The 19294-nt window shown below is 41.4% G+C and overlaps 1 protein-coding gene across 2 annotated transcripts; it reads left to right on the top strand.

Moving 5' to 3' along the window:
* Positions 1-226: 226 nt before the first annotated feature.
* Positions 227-13016, top strand: LOC119781160. Of its 2 annotated transcripts, XR_005280503.1 has the most exons (8): positions 227-315; positions 1508-2056; positions 5610-5815; positions 5990-6098; positions 6311-6497; positions 9847-9966; positions 11516-12055; positions 12769-13016. XR_005280503.1 is itself a non-coding variant. In XM_038281542.1 (7 exons), the coding sequence occupies exons 2-7, from the start codon at positions 1592-1594 to the stop codon at positions 11974-11976; spliced, it is 1548 nt and encodes a 515-aa protein (XP_038137470.1). In that variant the 5' UTR covers positions 227-315; positions 1508-1591; the 3' UTR covers positions 11977-12762. The 2 variants fall into 2 exon arrangements, 1 of the variants encoding a protein (XP_038137470.1); XM_038281542.1 differs by lacking the exon at positions 12769-13016 and having other exon boundaries at positions 11516-12762.
* Positions 13017-19294: the final 6278 nt, after the last annotated feature.

Below are 19294 nucleotides of genomic sequence, written 5' to 3'. Positions count from 1 at the left end.
TCCGCTCCTTGTTCTGGAACATTATATTCTTAACATATGTGATCATCCACATTGCACAGAGATATTTTCTGATAAAGGAAAGTGTGGCAGCTCTACACGCACGCGGAAGTTTGCTTTCTGTGACGTGTTTTATTTGGTGGATCAGCTGATCAGCCCAAGCACAGGCGCTGGATTTTGAGCTGCAGCGGGAAGCAGAAAACAGATCTCCTTCAGTTCCAGCAGAACACTAAAACCCTAACAGGTAAGATCAGCCTCTCTGGGGCAAATGGTTAATCTTCATTTAAAGGCTGTGAAGCGATTTCAGACCTTGTTACCGTGAGTAAACCTTGTTTTTGTCCTACTACAGTAGGCTATGATAATACACGTGTAATAACATGTTTAGTTATAGACCTACTTTAGTGATCCAGAGAGGGATTGTAACAGTTACACATCTATTACTAACTTTATTCTCAAATATATTTAATCCTTAAAAGTATTGATAACCCATATTGCTACATTATATTTTATTATTTTTTTTTTATTTAATAGATTTAGTCGTTTTAAAACCACTAAGTAGGTCATTTGACTATGTATGGTTGAACATGATGATCACATTAGACTGAGCCCGGTTCTTGAAGGTCCAGCCAATCACACTGGAACCGCAAAGTGTTCTAGACGTAATACCAGACTTGTCCACCAGATGGAGTCCTTTGTCCTTCTATCATGATACAGTCTTTTCAGATGGCCTATGGGAAACAGAGTTTCACAAAAGTAAATGACCCGATCCACTAGAAATGGAACAACCTGGGAAAAAAAAATAAAAATAATAAAGTACAGCTAAGCATGTAAAATTAAAAAAAAGCACATGCATAGACAGATTTATTTTGTAATTTTGTATACACAAGTGTAAAAAAAAAAAAGAAATTTCGTTAAGAATTTCATTTTTTTTAAAGTGCAGCTTTAAAAACAGTAAAAAAATACATTAAAACAGTAATATAAACATATGACTGTATATTTACAGTTCTGACATTTCAGTTTTTTTTTCCTTTTTAATAATACAATGAAACAACCAATTTTGCAAAACATTCAGCAGTCTAATGGCAATGGGGAAGAAACTGTTCTGGAATCTGATGGACCTGCATCCAATGCTTCGAAGTGTCTTCCCAGAGGGCAGCATGGAGTCTGCTCACACCCCCACAGTCCATGGTGGGGGTGTGAGGGGTCATTTATGATGTTACTGGCTTAGGACATGCAGCGTTATGACCAGTGAGGTGGTGTTTACATGCCAGATGAGGGTGTCTGTGATGTACACCCCCAGGAATTTGGTGGCGTTGACCACCTCTACAGTTGAGCTGTTTATGACCAGTGGAGCGTGGTTAAGACGGTTCTTCCTGAAGTCCAGGATGATCTCCTTCGTCATCTCCTTGTTCAGTATCATGCTTTCGATAAAGATTATTTTGTTAATGTTTTTAGTTTGTAGTTTTCCTGCATCATTCCAACTCTGAGAGATTTTCCTTGTCTGTTTCAGATGAAAGAGGACTCACCTGTTCTGGTGGAGAAAAGAACCAGCCTCTATAAAAGTTTCTGACCGGTAGAGCTGTTGAGCTAAACTATGAAGATAGAAAGAAACAGAAGAGGATTTCCAGAGCATATTTTTGAAGGTCAGCATTTGAAGCTCCCAGAACTAAAAAGAAAAGCTCGATATGAAGGTCTGGAGAGTAAATACCTGTATAGAGAGATTGCAGAATATCCTAAACCTGAGTTCCATGTGAGTCGTCTGAAGCATGACACTTCAGAAGACGGACTTAAAGGGATCAGGAAGGATGGAGGCTTCAGGGATCCATATGGGGGATCCCTGGTTTGGTGGAGTCTGACTGTGGGACCAGAGGAGCTGAAGGATGCTGAGATGAGGCTCCTAGAGAAGACCTTCCCAGACCGGATGGAGGTGGAAGATGCTGAGCAGCAGAGCTTCCTGTGGAGGTTTGCCACCTCTCCGGCCTTCAAGGAGACGTCCCGGCTGGGCTGCTACCGCTTCACCTTCTCACTGGAGGAGGTGCTGACGGCCTACAGAGAACAGGTGAGAACCTTCAACGGGTCAAACCAGGGAATCAAGTTTTACTGGATATGCTGATTAAAGTTCAAGAGAGTAAAAATTTATACTTAGATTTCCAGGGTACCTTCATGTTTGGGTAGGAAAGGTTCTGTCATATCTAAACAGCAGGACATTGCAAAAACCTTTTACTATGAGAGGAGATCAGGTTGGTTCTGTCCAGCTTTAATGTTTGCTTAGCGGTGCCAGACCTCCTCAAGTCAACCAACATCTCTGAGGTCTTTGAGATTTGATTAGGGTTGGGTAAATCCCGACCATTTGGACCATTTCAGTTCTCCACCAACTTCCAGTTTTACCAGTTCATCTGCAGATGACCACTAAATAGCAGATAACCTTCTCTATTTCTGAGATGTTTCATAAAAACATCTCAGAAATAGCTGGAATCTGACAAATATAAACTTTAAATAAAACTGGAAATTCATTTAGGAATGGCTGATGATGGATGAATGAAGGATGGATCAATGGATGGTGGATGGATGGTGGGTGGATGGATGACAGATGGATGGATAATGGATCAATAGATGATGATGGACGATGGATGAGTAGATGATGTTTGAAACGATGGATGAATGATGGATGGATGATCTTTGGATGGATGGATGTTGTATGACGGTGGATGATGGTTGGAATGATGATGGATGGTTGGATGATGGATGGATGGATGGATGGATGATGGATGGATGGATGGATGATGGATGGTTGGATGATGGATGGATGGATGTTTTGATGATGATGGCTGGATAATGGATGGATGTTTGGATGATAGATGGATTGATGATGATGATGGACGGATGGATGGCTGGATGATGGATGGATGTTGATGGATGGATGGATGAATGAGGATGGATGGATGGATGGATGGATGGATGGATGGATGGATGATGATGGACGGATGGATGGATGGATGGATGGATGCATGGATGGATGTATGGATGATGGCTGGATGGATGGATGGATGATGATGGATGGATGGATGGATGGATGGATGATGATGGATGGATGGATGGATGGATGGATCATGATAGATGGATTGATGAATGGATGGATGGATGGATGGATGGCGGTTGGATGGATGGATGGATGGATGGATGGATGAAGGTTGGATGGATGATGGATAGATGGGTGAATAAATGGATGGATGGACGAATGAATGAATAAATGAATGAATGGATGATGGATGGGAGGATAGATGATGATGGATGAATGGATGGATGGATGGTGATGGATGGATGGATGGATCATGGAAGATGGATTGATGAATGGATGGATGGATGGATGGATGGATGGATGGATGAAGGTTGGATGGATGATGGATAGATGGGTGAATAAATGGATGGATGGACGAATGAATGAATAAATGAATGAATGGATGATGGATGGGAGGATAGATGATGATGGATGAATGGATGGATGGATGGATGGATGGATGGATGGATGGATGGATGGTGGGATGGATGGATGGATGGATGGATGGGTGATAGTTGAATGGATGGATGGATGTTTTGATGATGATGGCTGGATAATGGATGGATGTTTGGATGATATATGGATTGATGATGATGATGGATGGATGGAGGATGGATGATGGATGGATGATGATGGATGGATGGATGGATGGATGGATGGATGGATGATGATGGACGGATGGATGGATGGATGGATGGATGTATGGATGATGGCTGGATGGATGGATGGATGATGATGGATGGATGGATCATGGAAGATGGATGGATGGCTGGATGGAATGATGGATGATGATGGATGGATGGATGGATGGATCATGGAAGATGGATGATGATGGATGGATGGATGGATGGATCATGTAAGATGGATTGATGAATGGATGGATGGATGGATGGATGGATGGATGGATGGATGGATGGATGGCGGTTGGATGGATGGATGGATGGATGGATGGATGGCGGTTGGATGGATGGATGGATGGATGGATGAAGGTTGGATGGATCATGGAAGATGGATTGATGAATGGATGGATGGATGGATGGATGGCGGTTGGATGGATGGATGGATGAAGGTTGGATGGATGATGGATAGATGGGTGAATAAATGGATGGATGGACGAATGAATGAATAAATGAATGAATGGATGATGGATGGGAGGATAGATGATGATGGATGAATGGATGGATGGATGGATGGATGGATGGGTGATAGTTGAATGGATGGATGGATGGATGGATGGATGGATGGATGGATGATGGCTGGATGGATGGATGGATGATGATGGATGGATGGATGGATGGATCATGGAAGATGGATTGATGAATTAATGGATGGATGGATGGATGGCGGTTGGATGGATGGATGGATGGATGGATGAAGGTTGGATGGATGATGGATAGATGGGTGAATAAATGGATGGATGGACGAATGAATGAATAAATGAATGAATGGATGATGGATGGGAGGATAGATGATGATGGATGAATGGATGGATGGATGGATGGATGGATGGATGGATGGATGGATGGATGGATGGATGGATGGATGTTTGGATGGATGGATGGATGATGATGGATGGATGGATGGATCATGGAAGATGGATGGATGGCTGGATGGATGGATGGATGGATGATGGATGGGAGGATAGATGATGATGGATGAATGGATGGATGGATGGATGGATGGATGGATGGATGGATGGATGGATGGATGGATGGATGGATGTTTGGATGATAGATGGATTGATGATGATGATGGATGGATGGAGGATGGATGATGGATGGATGATGATGGATGAATGGATGGATGGATGGATGGATGGATGGATGGATGGATGGATGGATGGATGTTTGGATGATAGATGGATTGATGATGATGATGGATGGATGGAGGATGGATGATGGATGGATGATGATGGATGGATGGATGGATGGATGATGATGGACGGATGGATGGATGGATGTATGGATGATGGCTGGATGGATGGATGGATGGATGGATGGATGGATGGATGGATGGATGGATGTTTGGATGATAGATGGATTGATGATGATGATGGATGGATGGAGGATGGATGATGGATGGATGATGATGGATGAATGGATGGATGGATGGATGGATGGATGGATGGCTGGATGGATGGATGGATGGATGATGATGGATGGATGGATGGATGGATCATGGAAGATGGATGATGATGGATGGATGGATGGATGGATGGATGGATGGATGGATGGATGGATGGATGGATCGATCGATGGCGGTTGGATGGATGGATGGATGGATGGATGAAGGTTGGATGGATGATGGATAGATGGGTGAATAAATGGATGGATGGATGGACGAATGAATGTATAAATGAATGAATGGATGATGGATGGGAGGATAGATGATGATGGATGAATGGATGGATGGATGGATGGATGGATGGATGGATGGATGGATGGATGGATGGATGGATGGGTGATAGTTGAATGGATGGATGGATGGATCTCCAACTCTACCTGAACTTCTTTGTTCCACAAAATTATAAATTGTCTAATTTTCTTTTCTGCAGTTCTGCTCTGGAGCCCAACCCGTCATGCGGATTTACAAAACCGTGCTGTACTCACAGGAAGTGATGCACGTGGTTCTGGTCCACAGTCCAGCCAGTCAGAGGGAGTTCTCCCAGTTCCCTTCTCTGAGCCTCGACCCAAACGCTGTTTGTGTTTTCAGTGATGGATGTTTTATCTGGAGGCCCGAGGCGATGTGTGAAACTCATGGGTGAGATGGAGAAACCTCAAACATTCCCAGGGTTTTCCTCATTAAGCAGCTGAATCAGCATTTCTGACCTGTAAACACAGCAGCATGGATCAGCCTACAGAAAGACACCAGATAGAAGCATAAACACAGGTAACAGTCTATGCTCAAAGGTTCATTATTGTTTCTTCCTCTCAGATACGAGCTGGTCTACAGACATCAAACCAGGCAGATGGAAACATGGACTTGCTCTCCTCAGTATTATGTTTGGGATCATGTTGCAGTCGCCCTCCATGTTGGTCCAAAGGTAGCTTCACTGTGTCTAGTCTTCATCAGTCTGATTCTGGATCTCTGGGAGAATTGCAGAAGGACTTACACACACACACACACACACACACTTACACACACACACACACACACACACACACACGCACAAAACACTTAGCAGTGATGGTTCTGGAATCTAGCAGCTTCTAGAAGGAAGGACATAGAGATAGATCTCTTCTTTTTCCTTTTCAGGTGTTGAAGTTCAACGTCGATCAGCTCAGAACTAAGCTGAAGTTCTGCCAGCAAGATGAAGTTAGTTATGGCCAAAACTTTGGAAACCCAGATGGTTTTGATGGCGCTAAAGCCGAAGTGAAGAAGCTGTGGCCCGGCTGGACTGGACTGCTGGAGATTGAAAGCTCGCTGAAGCACAGTCTAACTGGTAGGACTGGTTTACCTCCGTCTAATTATCCATCAGGGGTCTGATTTAGAAAACATTGCAAAGGCTCCATATTAAAAAGTGTTCATACACCTTTAACGCATTTATGAACAGAGAGGGTCCAGTGTGGCAGGTCGGGACCCCATTCAGCACATATATCCTCTAGAGCAGGGGTAACCAATTAAAAATCAGCGGGGTCCGAAAAAAGAATATCATCAACAAGTAAAGGTCCAGAGACATTTTAAATTATAATCTGTTACTTTAAACAGAATTTAACACTGAAAAAAATGAGGTATTTATTATTTTCATCCATGTTATACATTTTAAATGGGCTGCTAATCCGTGACCTCTGCTCTAGGGAGTCTAATTAGCTGGTAAATCAGTCACAATCATGAGCCAGAAAACCTTAGTAATCCCTCACAATTTAAAATCTTCCAGCAGAGCCACTGCACCATGAGGCAGAGACGTCTTAACCTCATTAAAATGTTCATATCAATTGGGGTGAACGCCAAATACCTGGCTATGGGGAAGGGAAGTAAGGGTAAGCAAACCTTTCAATATAGCCTGGATTTTGATGTAGAAATTCTACTGCTTATGAATCTTATCTCTAATAAAATCGATCTACAGTCCCAGTTTCATAAGAAGTTAAATTAAGTGTCTGAGAGGATTTATAATTAAATCTGGCTTGGGTTCATCACGTCATTGTCATGATGTTTTTAAGAGATCTGACCCACATGCAGGAAACCACTCAGAGAACCAGAGAAAATTTTATTATTGAAATTATCAATAAGGTTGATCCAGGGTAACTCAGAGAGCTGGTGCACCGGAACTGGAAGTGAGAAGGGAAGTTCAGAGGTTAGTTCAGGGACCGTGGGAACTTGCAAATCAGAGATGAACAGGACTAACGTTAGAACAAAAAGGTTATCTTCCCAGAATCCAGTCGGTGTGGGCTTATGCAGAGATTGGGGGGCTCGTTGGAGGGCGGACAGATTTTTGGTTTGTTCCTTGTGGAGCAATGAAGCGGACTGCCACTTAGATTTCCAGGAGAACTTGAACGGGTTGCGTGGAGATTAATCCCCTGCTCAGTGTGAAGCTCAAAACAATCCTTCTAGGGGGAGAAGGCCAAAAATCCAGTTTGCAGGATGACTTCCTGCCGAAAAGGCAAAGACAACAACAAAGTTAGAACTCAGAGAGACAAAGACTCAGCTTGACTCAGCTAAACTCAGCTTGGCTAGAGTACCCAAAACTGGCAAACACTCTGGCAACGAGGTAGTGGCAGTCCACCGCCTAAGAGTCCTCAGTAATGAGCACAACCAGAACAGGGCGCCACCTGGTGGTGGAGGGAGAGAACACAAAAAGACAAACACAGCCCACACACACTGGATTCCTAACAGTCATACCTGCCTCCAAAATATGCGTGAAATCTTCACACCCAGTTTGTCCTTTTGAACCTTCTTAAAGAGGCGTCCAATGGCTCTTTTAGTTTTTTTTTTTTTTTTTGAAGAAAGCCTGAAAACCTGCACGAATAAAGGGACACATTTTTTGTATCCTGATTATTGGGGTCCAGTTGCTGCTCTAATGTCACAATATTCCTTTTGTGCTTAAAGAATCAGAAAACTTCCAATTCAATCCAACCCACTTTATTTATATAGCACGGTTTAAATAAACACAAGGTTTCCAAAGTGCTGCACAAAAAGATAAAATAACTAAAATAAATAAAAGTAAATAAAATAAAAGCACTGCCCACACAGGATAAAAATATGCATGTGTATACATAAAATCAACATGTGTACATAAAATCAATACTCTACATGGTGTTAAAAGCCAAAGAAAAGAGGTGGGTTTTAAGAAGAGTTTTAAAATGAGACAGAGAGGTGGCCTGTCTAATGTGCAGCGGCAATCCATTCCAAAGTTTTGGAGCTGCAACAGAAAACGCTCGATCCCCTCTGAGCTTTAGGCACTGTCAGGAGCAGCTGATCAGCTGACCTGAGAGATCGGCTGGGAGTGTAGGGGTGCAGCCGCTCAGAGAGGTAAATTGGGGCAAGGCCATTCAAGGCTTTAAAAGTAGATAAAAGAATTTTAAAATGAATCCTAAAATGGATGGGCAGCCAGTGGAGTGAAGCTAAAATAGGTGAAATGTGGGTTGGTGAGGTCACAGATGTGCCACCAAAGACCATGTCTTCTGTCTTTTCTTCATTAAAATTCAGAAAATTTAAAGACATCCAAGCTTTAAGGTCATGTAAACACTTTAACAGTGGTTCAACAGAGAAGGAATCAGCCTTTTTGAGGGGGACATACATCTGGCTGTCATCAGCATAACAGTGAAAGGAAATGCCATGTTTCCTGAGAATGGAGCCAAGTGGGAGTAGATAGAGAGAAAATAAAAGAGGGCCAAGCACGGAGCCCTGTGGGACCCCACATGAGAGAGGAGCAGTGGAGGACACAGAGTCATCAAGGCTGATACAGAAAGTCCGATGTGACAGGTAGGACATGAACCATTCCAATGCTGAGCCCCTGATGCCCACCCACTGCTCCAAACGAGCAATCAGGATTTCATGGTCCACTGTATCAAATGCTGCAGTCAAATCTAAAAGTACAAGGACAACACAGTGTCCAGAGTCAGTAGCTAAAAAGATGTCATTAAAAACTCTTAAAAGTGCTGATTCTGTGCTGTGCAATGTTTTAAAACCAGATTGGAAAATCTCAAGAACATTTTGTTAATTTAAAAAGTCCATGAGCTGAGAATAAACAATCTTCTCTAAGATTTTTGAGAAGAAAGGCAACTTAGAGATAGGCCTAAAATTCGACAGAACAGTAGGATCCAGCCCAGGTTTTTTTTAATAAAGGCTGCACAACTGCATGTTTAAGATTTAAAGGGACTACTCCAGAGGACAGACTGCTATTAATAACTGTGAGACACAATGGCCCGATAGTGGGAAAAACCTCCCTAAAAAATCGAGGTGGGACAGTATCATCTGGAGACCCTGAAGGCTTCAAGTGACCCACGATCTCCTGCACAAAAGGCAGGTTCACAGGCTCAAACATGTCAAACACAGCAGAGCAGGGGACAAACACCGAAGGATCAGAAGCAGGAGGTGAAATAAGTGCTCTGGTAGAAAGTTCTCACACACAACAGGGGAGGCCTCAATTACAGTCTGTGGTGCATTCAGGGCAGAGTTAACAACTTTAAACAACACACGAGGCTTACCACAGTTTAAAAGAACAATATCAGAAAAATATTCATGCTTTAATTTTTTATTTCAGTTCTGATTGACCTGTTAAAAGTCTTTAACAAATGGAATCACACAAACAACCTGAGTTCGATCAGAATGATATGTTCTCTGTGGTCTAGTTACAGACATGCAGCTGGTTCTTGTTGGGTGGCCTGGCGTGGGGAAGAGCTCCAGTGGGAACACCATACTGGGAAGAACCGCCTTCAGCACCAGCAGTGCTGCAGACAGTCAGCTCTCAGGTAAACCACAGACTGAGGCTACCCAGCAGTGCAGCCTGCAGCTCTGTGCACCTGGATGTGTTTATGCTATTTAGAGTGTACTCAGATAACTTTCAGACTGTCATATATTGTTCTTTGAACTAAGGCTGAAGATGCTATGTGTTAAAGTTAACAGATGAAGGTGGGATTAAAGCTTTAACACTGAACCGTGTTTAAAGCAGAGTGTGAACATAAATTTGTTTAAGAGAAGGTACAAAAAAGGTACATTACTTTTGGATAAATATGTAGAAGAGGAAAGATAAAAAACAGGTAGATTAATATGGAAGAGTGAATGTAACTAGTTAAATGAGCAACTTAGGTCTCTTGATTCATTAGGGATGGGAAACTTAAAAGTTTATACTTCGTCCCATTCCTTTTCGAACAATTTATTATGGTTTATGTATTCATTGTGTTGTGTTGTATTTACATCTTATATTGTTTTTTGTTGTTCGATTAAATTGAACTGAACTGAACTGAACATTCACAACAACTTCAAGTTAAAATATAATTTATTATTAACAAAAACATTCAATTCCAAGTCAAACATATTTCAAGTTAAAAAAGCTTAAGAAAGCTAATTAGAAAATCTGAAATTTTCCCCATTTAGAGATGGACTACCAGTGTAAGTGTTGTGATCCTGTCCTTTGTGGATTTTTTGGTTCCGTTTGAGTTTCTTTTTGATTTGCTTTTTTTATGTGATTATGTGTTTTCTTGGTTATTGTTTCTTTTCCAATTTGTTCTATTTTAGTTGTTTTCTAGTTATATTTAAGCAGTGTTGTGTTTCTTGTGTTGCTCTCTATTGCCCTCTTGAGCCAGTCTCCTTTCCCTAGCTTTTAGTTGCTTCCATCCACACCTGCACTGTATCAGTTGATTTGCCCAGTCTTTGTTTTGTCTCCCACATATACTCTTCTTGTGCAGTTCCTTGGTGCTGGTTTCTCTTTATTGCTTCTATCCTCATACGTGTTTCCCCCCCGGTGTCTAATTTTGATTTCTTCCTTTTGGTTGCTGGATTTGTATTTCTATTGCCGTCTTCATCCAAATAACTCATCTTTGCATTTGGGTCCTCAACCAATTTCACCCAACCCTGACAGTTAGGCCCTCTATAAATATATATAACGCCTCTTATTTGGACTCTCTGAAGATCAGGCCCAAAGTCTGGTTGGACGCAAGCAGCTTTGGTGCAAAGCTGTTTCACCAAATCTTAGATGATAAAAGGCTCCATGTTTCAGCAGATCCAGTAATTATAAGGAGGTTAAATGGACATCAGACGAAGAGCATCGGCAGGAAGAAAAAGATTAAAAATAAGAATCAGAACATTTTAGCTCATGGTTCAAAGAAGTTCATGATTGGAGTAACGTCCTGTGGTGTTAAAATATGTAGCTGAAGGGCTTGACCTTTGTTAAATTTTCGATAAGCAAACCAGAAGGCTTCTGTGAAATTATGGAGAAACTAACAGAGGCGATTTTTGCAAGAAAGGTTCAAACCAGAAATCCCAATGTTGGTAGATTTACTTTGTTACTGTCATGATCAGGTGGAACCCAGTGCTGTCTGCAGCGAGGGACCATCTTCAGCAGGGAGGTGACCATCATCGACACCCCAGGACTCTCAGGAAGGTTCAGCCCTGACCTGAAGAAGGAGATCCTCAGATGCATCAACCTTTGGAGTCCTGTTCCCCATGCCATCCTGCTGGTTGCCAGACTGGGTTTCTTCCCCACAAATGTTAAAAAAACAGTGAAGCAGATGGAGAGGATGTTGGGGGAAAACGTCTGGAGCCGAACCGTGATCCTCTTAACCCACCAGGATCAGGCGGAACCAGATGTGAAAACCCAGCTGCAGGAATGCAAAGCTAAGCTGAAGGAGCCCTTTTTAAAAAAAGTGTGTCTGGTCCTCAACATCAGCCCAGAGTGCAAAGATCTCCAGCAGATTTGGGATCTTCTGCATGAGGCAACAAAACTGGTTAGTGAACAAATGTCAGTGTCGAGGATGCAGTGAAGCCTGCAGACTGGGTCAGACTTTGGTATCACTGATCCTTTCGTAGGTTCTATCATCTGAAGAAAATTCCCAGCCTTTGATCCAGAACCAAAGCTACAGATCATACTTTTATAGGCGGTAGGGTCCAGGATGAACTGCCTTATGATTTCAATTTAGCTGAATATTGATAACTATTGATTAATTCGATAGACGTCAAACGATACAGGATTTTTCGGGCCGATACAGATTATTTTGACATCAGTCTAACCCCGACATCTCACATCCTCCATAACGGCCCAGCTTCGTTTCAGTCCACCTGTGCAAAGCGAAGCCAATAGCCTCCGCTGTCCCTTCCGTCTTGCTCCGCTCCAACTTCCTAGGAGCTCGAGGAGAGCATGCACAATATTATTAAATTCATAGGAGCAAAACATGCGATAATTGTCATGATTTTCGAAAGGGATAAATAGTATCATTTATCCCTATTACAAAGACCCATAGTTGATCATTGATTGTTCTCTACCTCAAATGGATGGATGGATGTGAAAGAGTTCTCATTGATTAACATTATTGCACAAGTGCTCCACATGACGTACATGAGCGGGTCGGAGACGGAGGATGTGGAATCCTTCATTGGGGTTGATTCTTGAAGCCGATATCACCTTTTCTTCTTCCATTTACATGATAGAAATGATGAGAAATGTTACACCAGCAGGGCTTGATGTTAACCATTGCCCGATCTCCCGGGGCAAGTGGTTTTTATTGTTGGGAGAGTACAAATTTCATTGGATTTGCCCCCCGGGCAATTGCAATGATAACTTTTTAAATCACCAACATTCGATGAAAATGACCCAGAAGCGTTGCCGGCGCCATTTTTGTTGTTTTGTACACATTCTTGCATGATTTGAAAAAGGCGCATGATTTGAAAAAGCGATTTTCTGCCAGATGGCATGATTTTTGTCCATCTAACAGTAATTTTGATGTAGTTACCAAAACGACAAACGGCTGCATTTATTTTGTCAGGGCAAACTAATCCTGAGTCAGTTAATTCAGGGAATTCTGAAATTATGTAAGACTGTGGAAACCCTGTATAAAATAACTATGTATAATGATTCTCTAGAAAAGTCATGTTATATTAATAGTATTATCTTGTATAAACTAAAATAAAAGTTATTCATTTGTGACATTGACTTCTGTCTTGTGATTTATCTTAAGTTTTTAACCTGTCAAGTTTTTTTTTAGATTTTTAACATTACTATTTATCTTTTTCCAAGCACACAACAGTTTAAAGCAAAGTTTAGTTTGAAAAGAATGTGCAGGAAGGTTTGAAAAGCATGTTAGCACGGTAATGTAGGCTTGAGGTCATTATCTAACGCATGCATATACACACCAGGAACCTGGAAACTGAAAAAATACTGAATTACAAAAAACCATTTAAAAAACAAACATGTTTCATTGATATATATATATATATATATATATATATATATATATATATATATATATATATATATATATATATATATATATATATATATACAAAAATGAATATTAGGAAATACATTTTACTGGGCAAGTAAAAATTGTTTCTGGGCAAATGAAATGTGAAAGTCACTTGCCCAAAGGGCAAGTGGTGAAAATCCTTAATGTCAACCCCTGACAAGCCTCACTTTAAAACCTTTATTAATAAACCTAGCATTAACAATGGATAGCAGATGAAGGGAGAAGCAATGCATGAGCATCATGTAACAATCAGGAGAACCTCTGTGTTATATAAGGTTGGATTAGGTCAATATTTGTCTCTGAGGGAGCGCTACTGTAGTTAATGATAAGCCACAGGGTGGAGAGTCACAGAGGCTGTCATACAAAAGAGATCTGTTCTCTCTGAAATATTTTGGACTCAAAAAATCCCACTTGACTCACATTTGGTAGCCCTGGAGGATGAGGGCACAGATGAACCGGAGAGGATACTTGGAACACTTTGGCGAAAAACGACAACTGAACATAAAAGATCTGAAGTTTGAAGCTGAAAGGTTTGGTTTGGAAAACGGATACCTCCAAATCAGTGGCGGCTGGTGAAAAATATTTTTGGTGGGGCTGATCCGGAATAAGAATTCAAATAAACAATTGGAAATGAAATACAATTTAACAGTAATGCTTTAATTTACTATATAATAACAGTAACAGTGATGATTTTGGTCACTGTGACGGGGTTCTTTGGCCTCCAAGAATCCAGGCTCAGTCGGGTTACCGGTGTTGGTGATTTATTGTGCTCAAAAACTCAAAACAGGGTGCAAAAGAAACTAAACATGTACAAGATACTCTGGGCCTCAGCCTCCCTCCAGTTACCAGCAATGTAACAAAGAAACAGAAAACAGAAATGGCCGCTCTTCTTCCCACAGCCCTCATGAAATAGTTTAAGCCCCTACAGGCTCTCTTATTTCTGATTTCTTCTCATTAATCAGTTTTGTCCATATATTACCTCCACAAACAATTGATGTACTAAAACAAATAATTTTTACAACTTAATTCCTTTACACAGATTCATTGACTTATTCAATTACACCAAACTGGGTTTGAACTGAAGATGACAAGTCCCCGTAGCATAAACACGTACATACACCCCCCCCCCCCCCACACACACACACACACACACACACATGGCTAACCCCACTGAAATATTAAGTGTGCACCCTCAATACGCCAGCAGGTAACCAGGAACAGCTTGTGTGTTTTAAGTTCATGGAGCTACTGGGCTCAGCGCGAGCGTATTGGTCCTCACAAACACAGTATAACAGGAATGTGTGTGTGGCACGCAAAGTTAGAGAGGTTGTTTTAAGCGACGAGGTGGATTCGTCACAGTCACAATAACCATGACATGAAATTTTCTTACCCTACAACAGGGATGTTCTTCTGGCAAATGGGTAGATAAATAAGCATCTCACCGAATTTGGTGGAAGCTGCATCTCGCTCGTTACGTTCGCCATTGTCCCTCTAATTGTCTGCACCTGCGCTTGGGTTCAGAAGCCTGTAAAAGGGCAGTATTTTCAGAGCCCCAAGACCATAAAATTCTGAGACGCTGAATTGCCATTAAATTATTAAATTGACCTAGCAATAGTACATGATTGGCAGATTCTCTGCACATGTGGGGCAGTCTGATCAGAGCCCCAAGACAGAGGCGGTAGGAGTCTGTCTGTGGAAATCCACAAATGAACGACAGTAGATAGGGAAATGTAGTTTATATAATTTGTTTTGCTTATAGGTACACAGTCTAGAGAGTAAAACTGACATTTATGAGTTAATTTCTAAAAATATATTTTACGTTTCTCTCTTCTTATCAGGGAGGGCGGTGCCCCAGCGCCCCCTATGGGCCGGCCGCCACTGCTCCAAATGGAAAACATCCCAGAATATCCTAAACCAGAGTTCCATGTGAGTCTTCTGAAGCATGACACTACAGGATCAGGGTTACGTGGGATCAGGAAGGACAGAGGCTTCAGGGATCCATGGGCAAGAGGCAGAGACAAAGATGACAGACAACCATTCACACACACACTCACACCTAAGGGGACTGTAGAGAAGCCAATTAACAGTCATGTTTGTGGACTGTGGGAGGAAGCCGGAGTACCCTGAGAGAACCCCCACATGCTCAGGGAGAACATGCACACTCCATGCAGAAAGACCCCAGAACCTTCTTGCTGCAGTGATACCCACTGCGTCACTGAGCAGCCCACTAAATAGCAGATAACCTTATAATAAATCCACATCTCCTCAGTTTAAGTCAGAAATCAAAAACTTGGGTTTGTTGCAAAATTAGGTGATCCTGCTTCTGATATGCCCTGCAAAGTGGAGCCGGTACCTTGGAGCACTTCAGAACCAAATTGCTGCAAAACTGACCGTTTGCAACATTTTTCTCTGAGTTTCAGAACTTATACAGCCAGACTGGCGGTAAAAGCCTCCTGAGGAAGCACCCAGTGCAATGGCTAAATATCCATCTATATAATGTAAACAACCGGTGCAATAATAAAAAAATAAATAAAGCTGTTATATGTGGACACAATGTATATACTGTATATATCCCATGCACCTTTTTCTTCCTTTGGCACATTCTTCTTCTTTGACTATTGAGCTGTGAGATCAATAAGGACAATCAATCAATCAATCAATCAATCAATCAATCAATCAATCAATCAATCAATCAATCAATCAATCAATCAATCAATCAATCAATCAATCAATTCTGGATTTTAGGCTGGTTGTGTAATTAAAAAGACACTTGCTGTCAATCAAAACAAAAGCACTACTTGTTCATTCGGAAGTTCAGAACATCCACCTCTGTTGTCCAGTCACACTTTTCAACTCATTTTAAATTTTGATTTCATCTTTGAAGGATCTCCTGGAAATTGTTACAACAAATATTCCAATAATTTTCTCATATAGAACCTAAATTCACAATGAATCAGATTATTCATAATTTATTTCTGGAAATGTTTACCAGCTTGTGGTTTTCTTGCAGTTTTGCTCCGGTTCTGAGCCCATAATGCGAGTTTACAGGACAGTTCTATATAAAAAAGAGGTGATGCATGTCGTTCTGGTCCACAGTCCAGCTAACCAGAACTTCTCCCCTTACCCTTTGCTCACCAATGACCCAGATGGCATCTGCGCTTACAGGGATGGCCATTTTATCTGGAGACCAGAGGCCATGTGTGAGACACATTGGTAAGAGCAGCGAATTTTGGGATATTTCAGTTTTAATAACATCACAAATCATTAGATAATGATTAAATATCATTAGATAAAGAAAGAAGATTGCTGGAAGTTTCTTTTATGTTTAAAGACTAGTAACAGTTTTGACAAAAAAGAAAGCACAGCCTGCTTCAATTATAATTTTTCTCTATGTAATGTGACTCAGGATTTAGTAGAACGTCTTGGATTCATTTCCCGGCCAGAGAGCTTTCTTCCTGTAATGTGTTCTTCTAACAGAGATTCTGGGCTTTTTGTAATTTCTCTTAACTTCCCGCTCTGACATTGGGCTGAATTTGGCGAATAAGATGGTCTGTAGGGGATAATCTTTGTCTGTGCATAACGGGGAACTTTATGTGCTCTGGATGGGGACCTTACAACTGTCATGTTTATTGGGTCTGTATAGAGAACCAGTGTTAGATGACAGGGTAGTTGGTTTTCCCAGTGGCTATAGGCAGTCCAGTGTTTACTGAGCCTCTTCCTTCTTTCAGGTGGGAGCTGTTCTGCAGACATGACAGCCAGCGGCTGGAGGTCTGTGCTGCAGCTGAGAATCTGCATTACGTCTGGAACCATGCTGCTATTGCACTGGATGTTGGAAAAACAAAGGTACTATAGTCTCCAAGTACTTTAAGGCAAGGCAAGGCAAGGCAAATTTATTTGTATTGCACAATTCAGTACAAAGACAATGCAAAGTTCTTTACATGATAAAAATACAGGAAGATAAAACAGAATCAAAGAAAGTAGGAAAAAATAAAAAGTAAATAAAACAAAATAAAAAATGCAGAAACAAAAAAAGAATATTAAAAACAGTTGGATTAAAGAAAATATGTTTCAGTTGAACTGTTTAACTAGAACAGTCGAAGGCAATCCTAAACAAATGTGTTTTTAGTCTTGATTTAAAGGAACTCAGGCTTTCCGCACTTTTACTGTTTTCTGGAAGTTTGTTCCAGATAAGTGGAGCATAGGAACTAAATGCTGCTTCTCCATGTTTAGTTATGGTTCTAGGTCTGCAGAGCAGACTGGAGCCAAAAGACCTGAGTGGTCTGACGGATTGGTACACTGATAGCAAGTCTGTGATGTATTTAGGTGCTAAGCCGTTCAGAGATTTATAGACTAACAGAAGTATTTTAAAGTCTATTCTCTGAGATACAGGGAGCCAGTGTAAGGACTTTAGAATCGGGGTGATGTGCTCTACTTTCTTAGTCTTAGTGAGGACACGGACAGCAGCGTTCTGCATCAGCTGCAGCTGTCTGATCCACTTTTTAGGCAGACCTGTGAAAACACCGTTGCAGTAATCAATTCGACTAAAAATAAACGCATGTATTAGTTTTTCCAGATCATGCTGAGACATTAGTCCTATAATCCTGGAAATGTTCTTCAGGTGATAGAAAGCCGACCTTGTAATTGTCTTTAAATGCTTTTGGAGGTTCAAGTCTGAATCCAGCACTACACCTAGATTTTCGGGCCTGATCAGTAGTTACTAGCTGAAGCGACTGAAGCTGTGTGCTAACTTTAGATCTTTCCTCTGTTGGTCCAAAGATTATTACTTCAGTTTTGTTTTTATTCAGTTGAAGAAAATTATGGCACATCCAGGCATTGATTTCTTGTAAGCATTTCCTCAGTGCTTGAATTGGTTCATAGTCACTGTTGTGTATTAATCTGCACTAATCATAAGATGGAATAAAGTTAATGTTTTGTAGGTTTAAAGTTGTTTTCACAAATACTGTTATAAGAGCCATTCGAGGCCAAAAAGGAGAAAAGCAGAAGCAATGAATGGAGCCATTCGGGGCCAGAGGGGAGAGAAGCAGAGGAGCGAGTGTGTGTATCTGTTGTAGCTGGCGCCAATGGTAGTAAGATCTACAGGACAACGGAGGGTAGAGGCCCCTTAGTGATAAGAAAAGCACCCGCAATAAAAATGAAATATTTGACATCCCAAGGTAGTCCAGATCAGCAAAAATCTGACCATACAAAGGAGGTGTTATTTTCAGAGCACATGGAGCAGTAATGATCCCACAAAGGGTGAGAAGACGAAGGGGGAGCAGTATGGTCGTCTGACGTGACCTGAAGCAAGAGCTGTAATGTTTTTGACTAAACCGTCATAAGTTTCTGATTTGAATGCACCAGATGTTTTCATGGCCTGTGAGAGTGCTCTCACAAGAATGAGATGTGTATATGAATGTCACCGTGTTTTGCAGATAAATATCAATGTGACCTTTACCAATGACTGAAATATGTTCTGAAGGGGGTTTTTTCACCGATAAAGAAATGTATAAAAGGGAGCTGGTTTCACCATTTGTCAGCTTCGGCTCACCAGCTCTGTGTAAATATGTAGTGTGTAGCAATAAACACTGGACCCGGACTCAGCTGCCATCTGTCTGAATTTTTTGATCTTTGTCTGAGACTTTTTCTGCTTTTTAAGAACTTTGAATTTTTATAAAACTTAGCTTCAATTTTAAGTCGTCAAGAAGAGAATTATAGGACGACATAATTGGCGAGCCAGCCAGGAGGAAAGCAAAAAGGGGACGTCGGACGATCTGCAGGCACCAGCTGGAGAGCGTGGAACCCCAAGGGCCCATAATTCACCATTTAAAGGTGAGTGAAT

This window comes from Cyprinodon tularosa, unplaced genomic scaffold, assembly GCF_016077235.1.
Source record: "Cyprinodon tularosa strain WSP-4 unplaced genomic scaffold, ASM1607723v1 ctg172, whole genome shotgun sequence".
Classification (NCBI taxonomy): domain Eukaryota; kingdom Metazoa; phylum Chordata; class Actinopteri; order Cyprinodontiformes; family Cyprinodontidae; genus Cyprinodon; species Cyprinodon tularosa.
The sequence above is the reverse complement of the archived record's forward strand: the minus strand, read 5'-3'. Positions and strand labels throughout refer to the sequence as shown.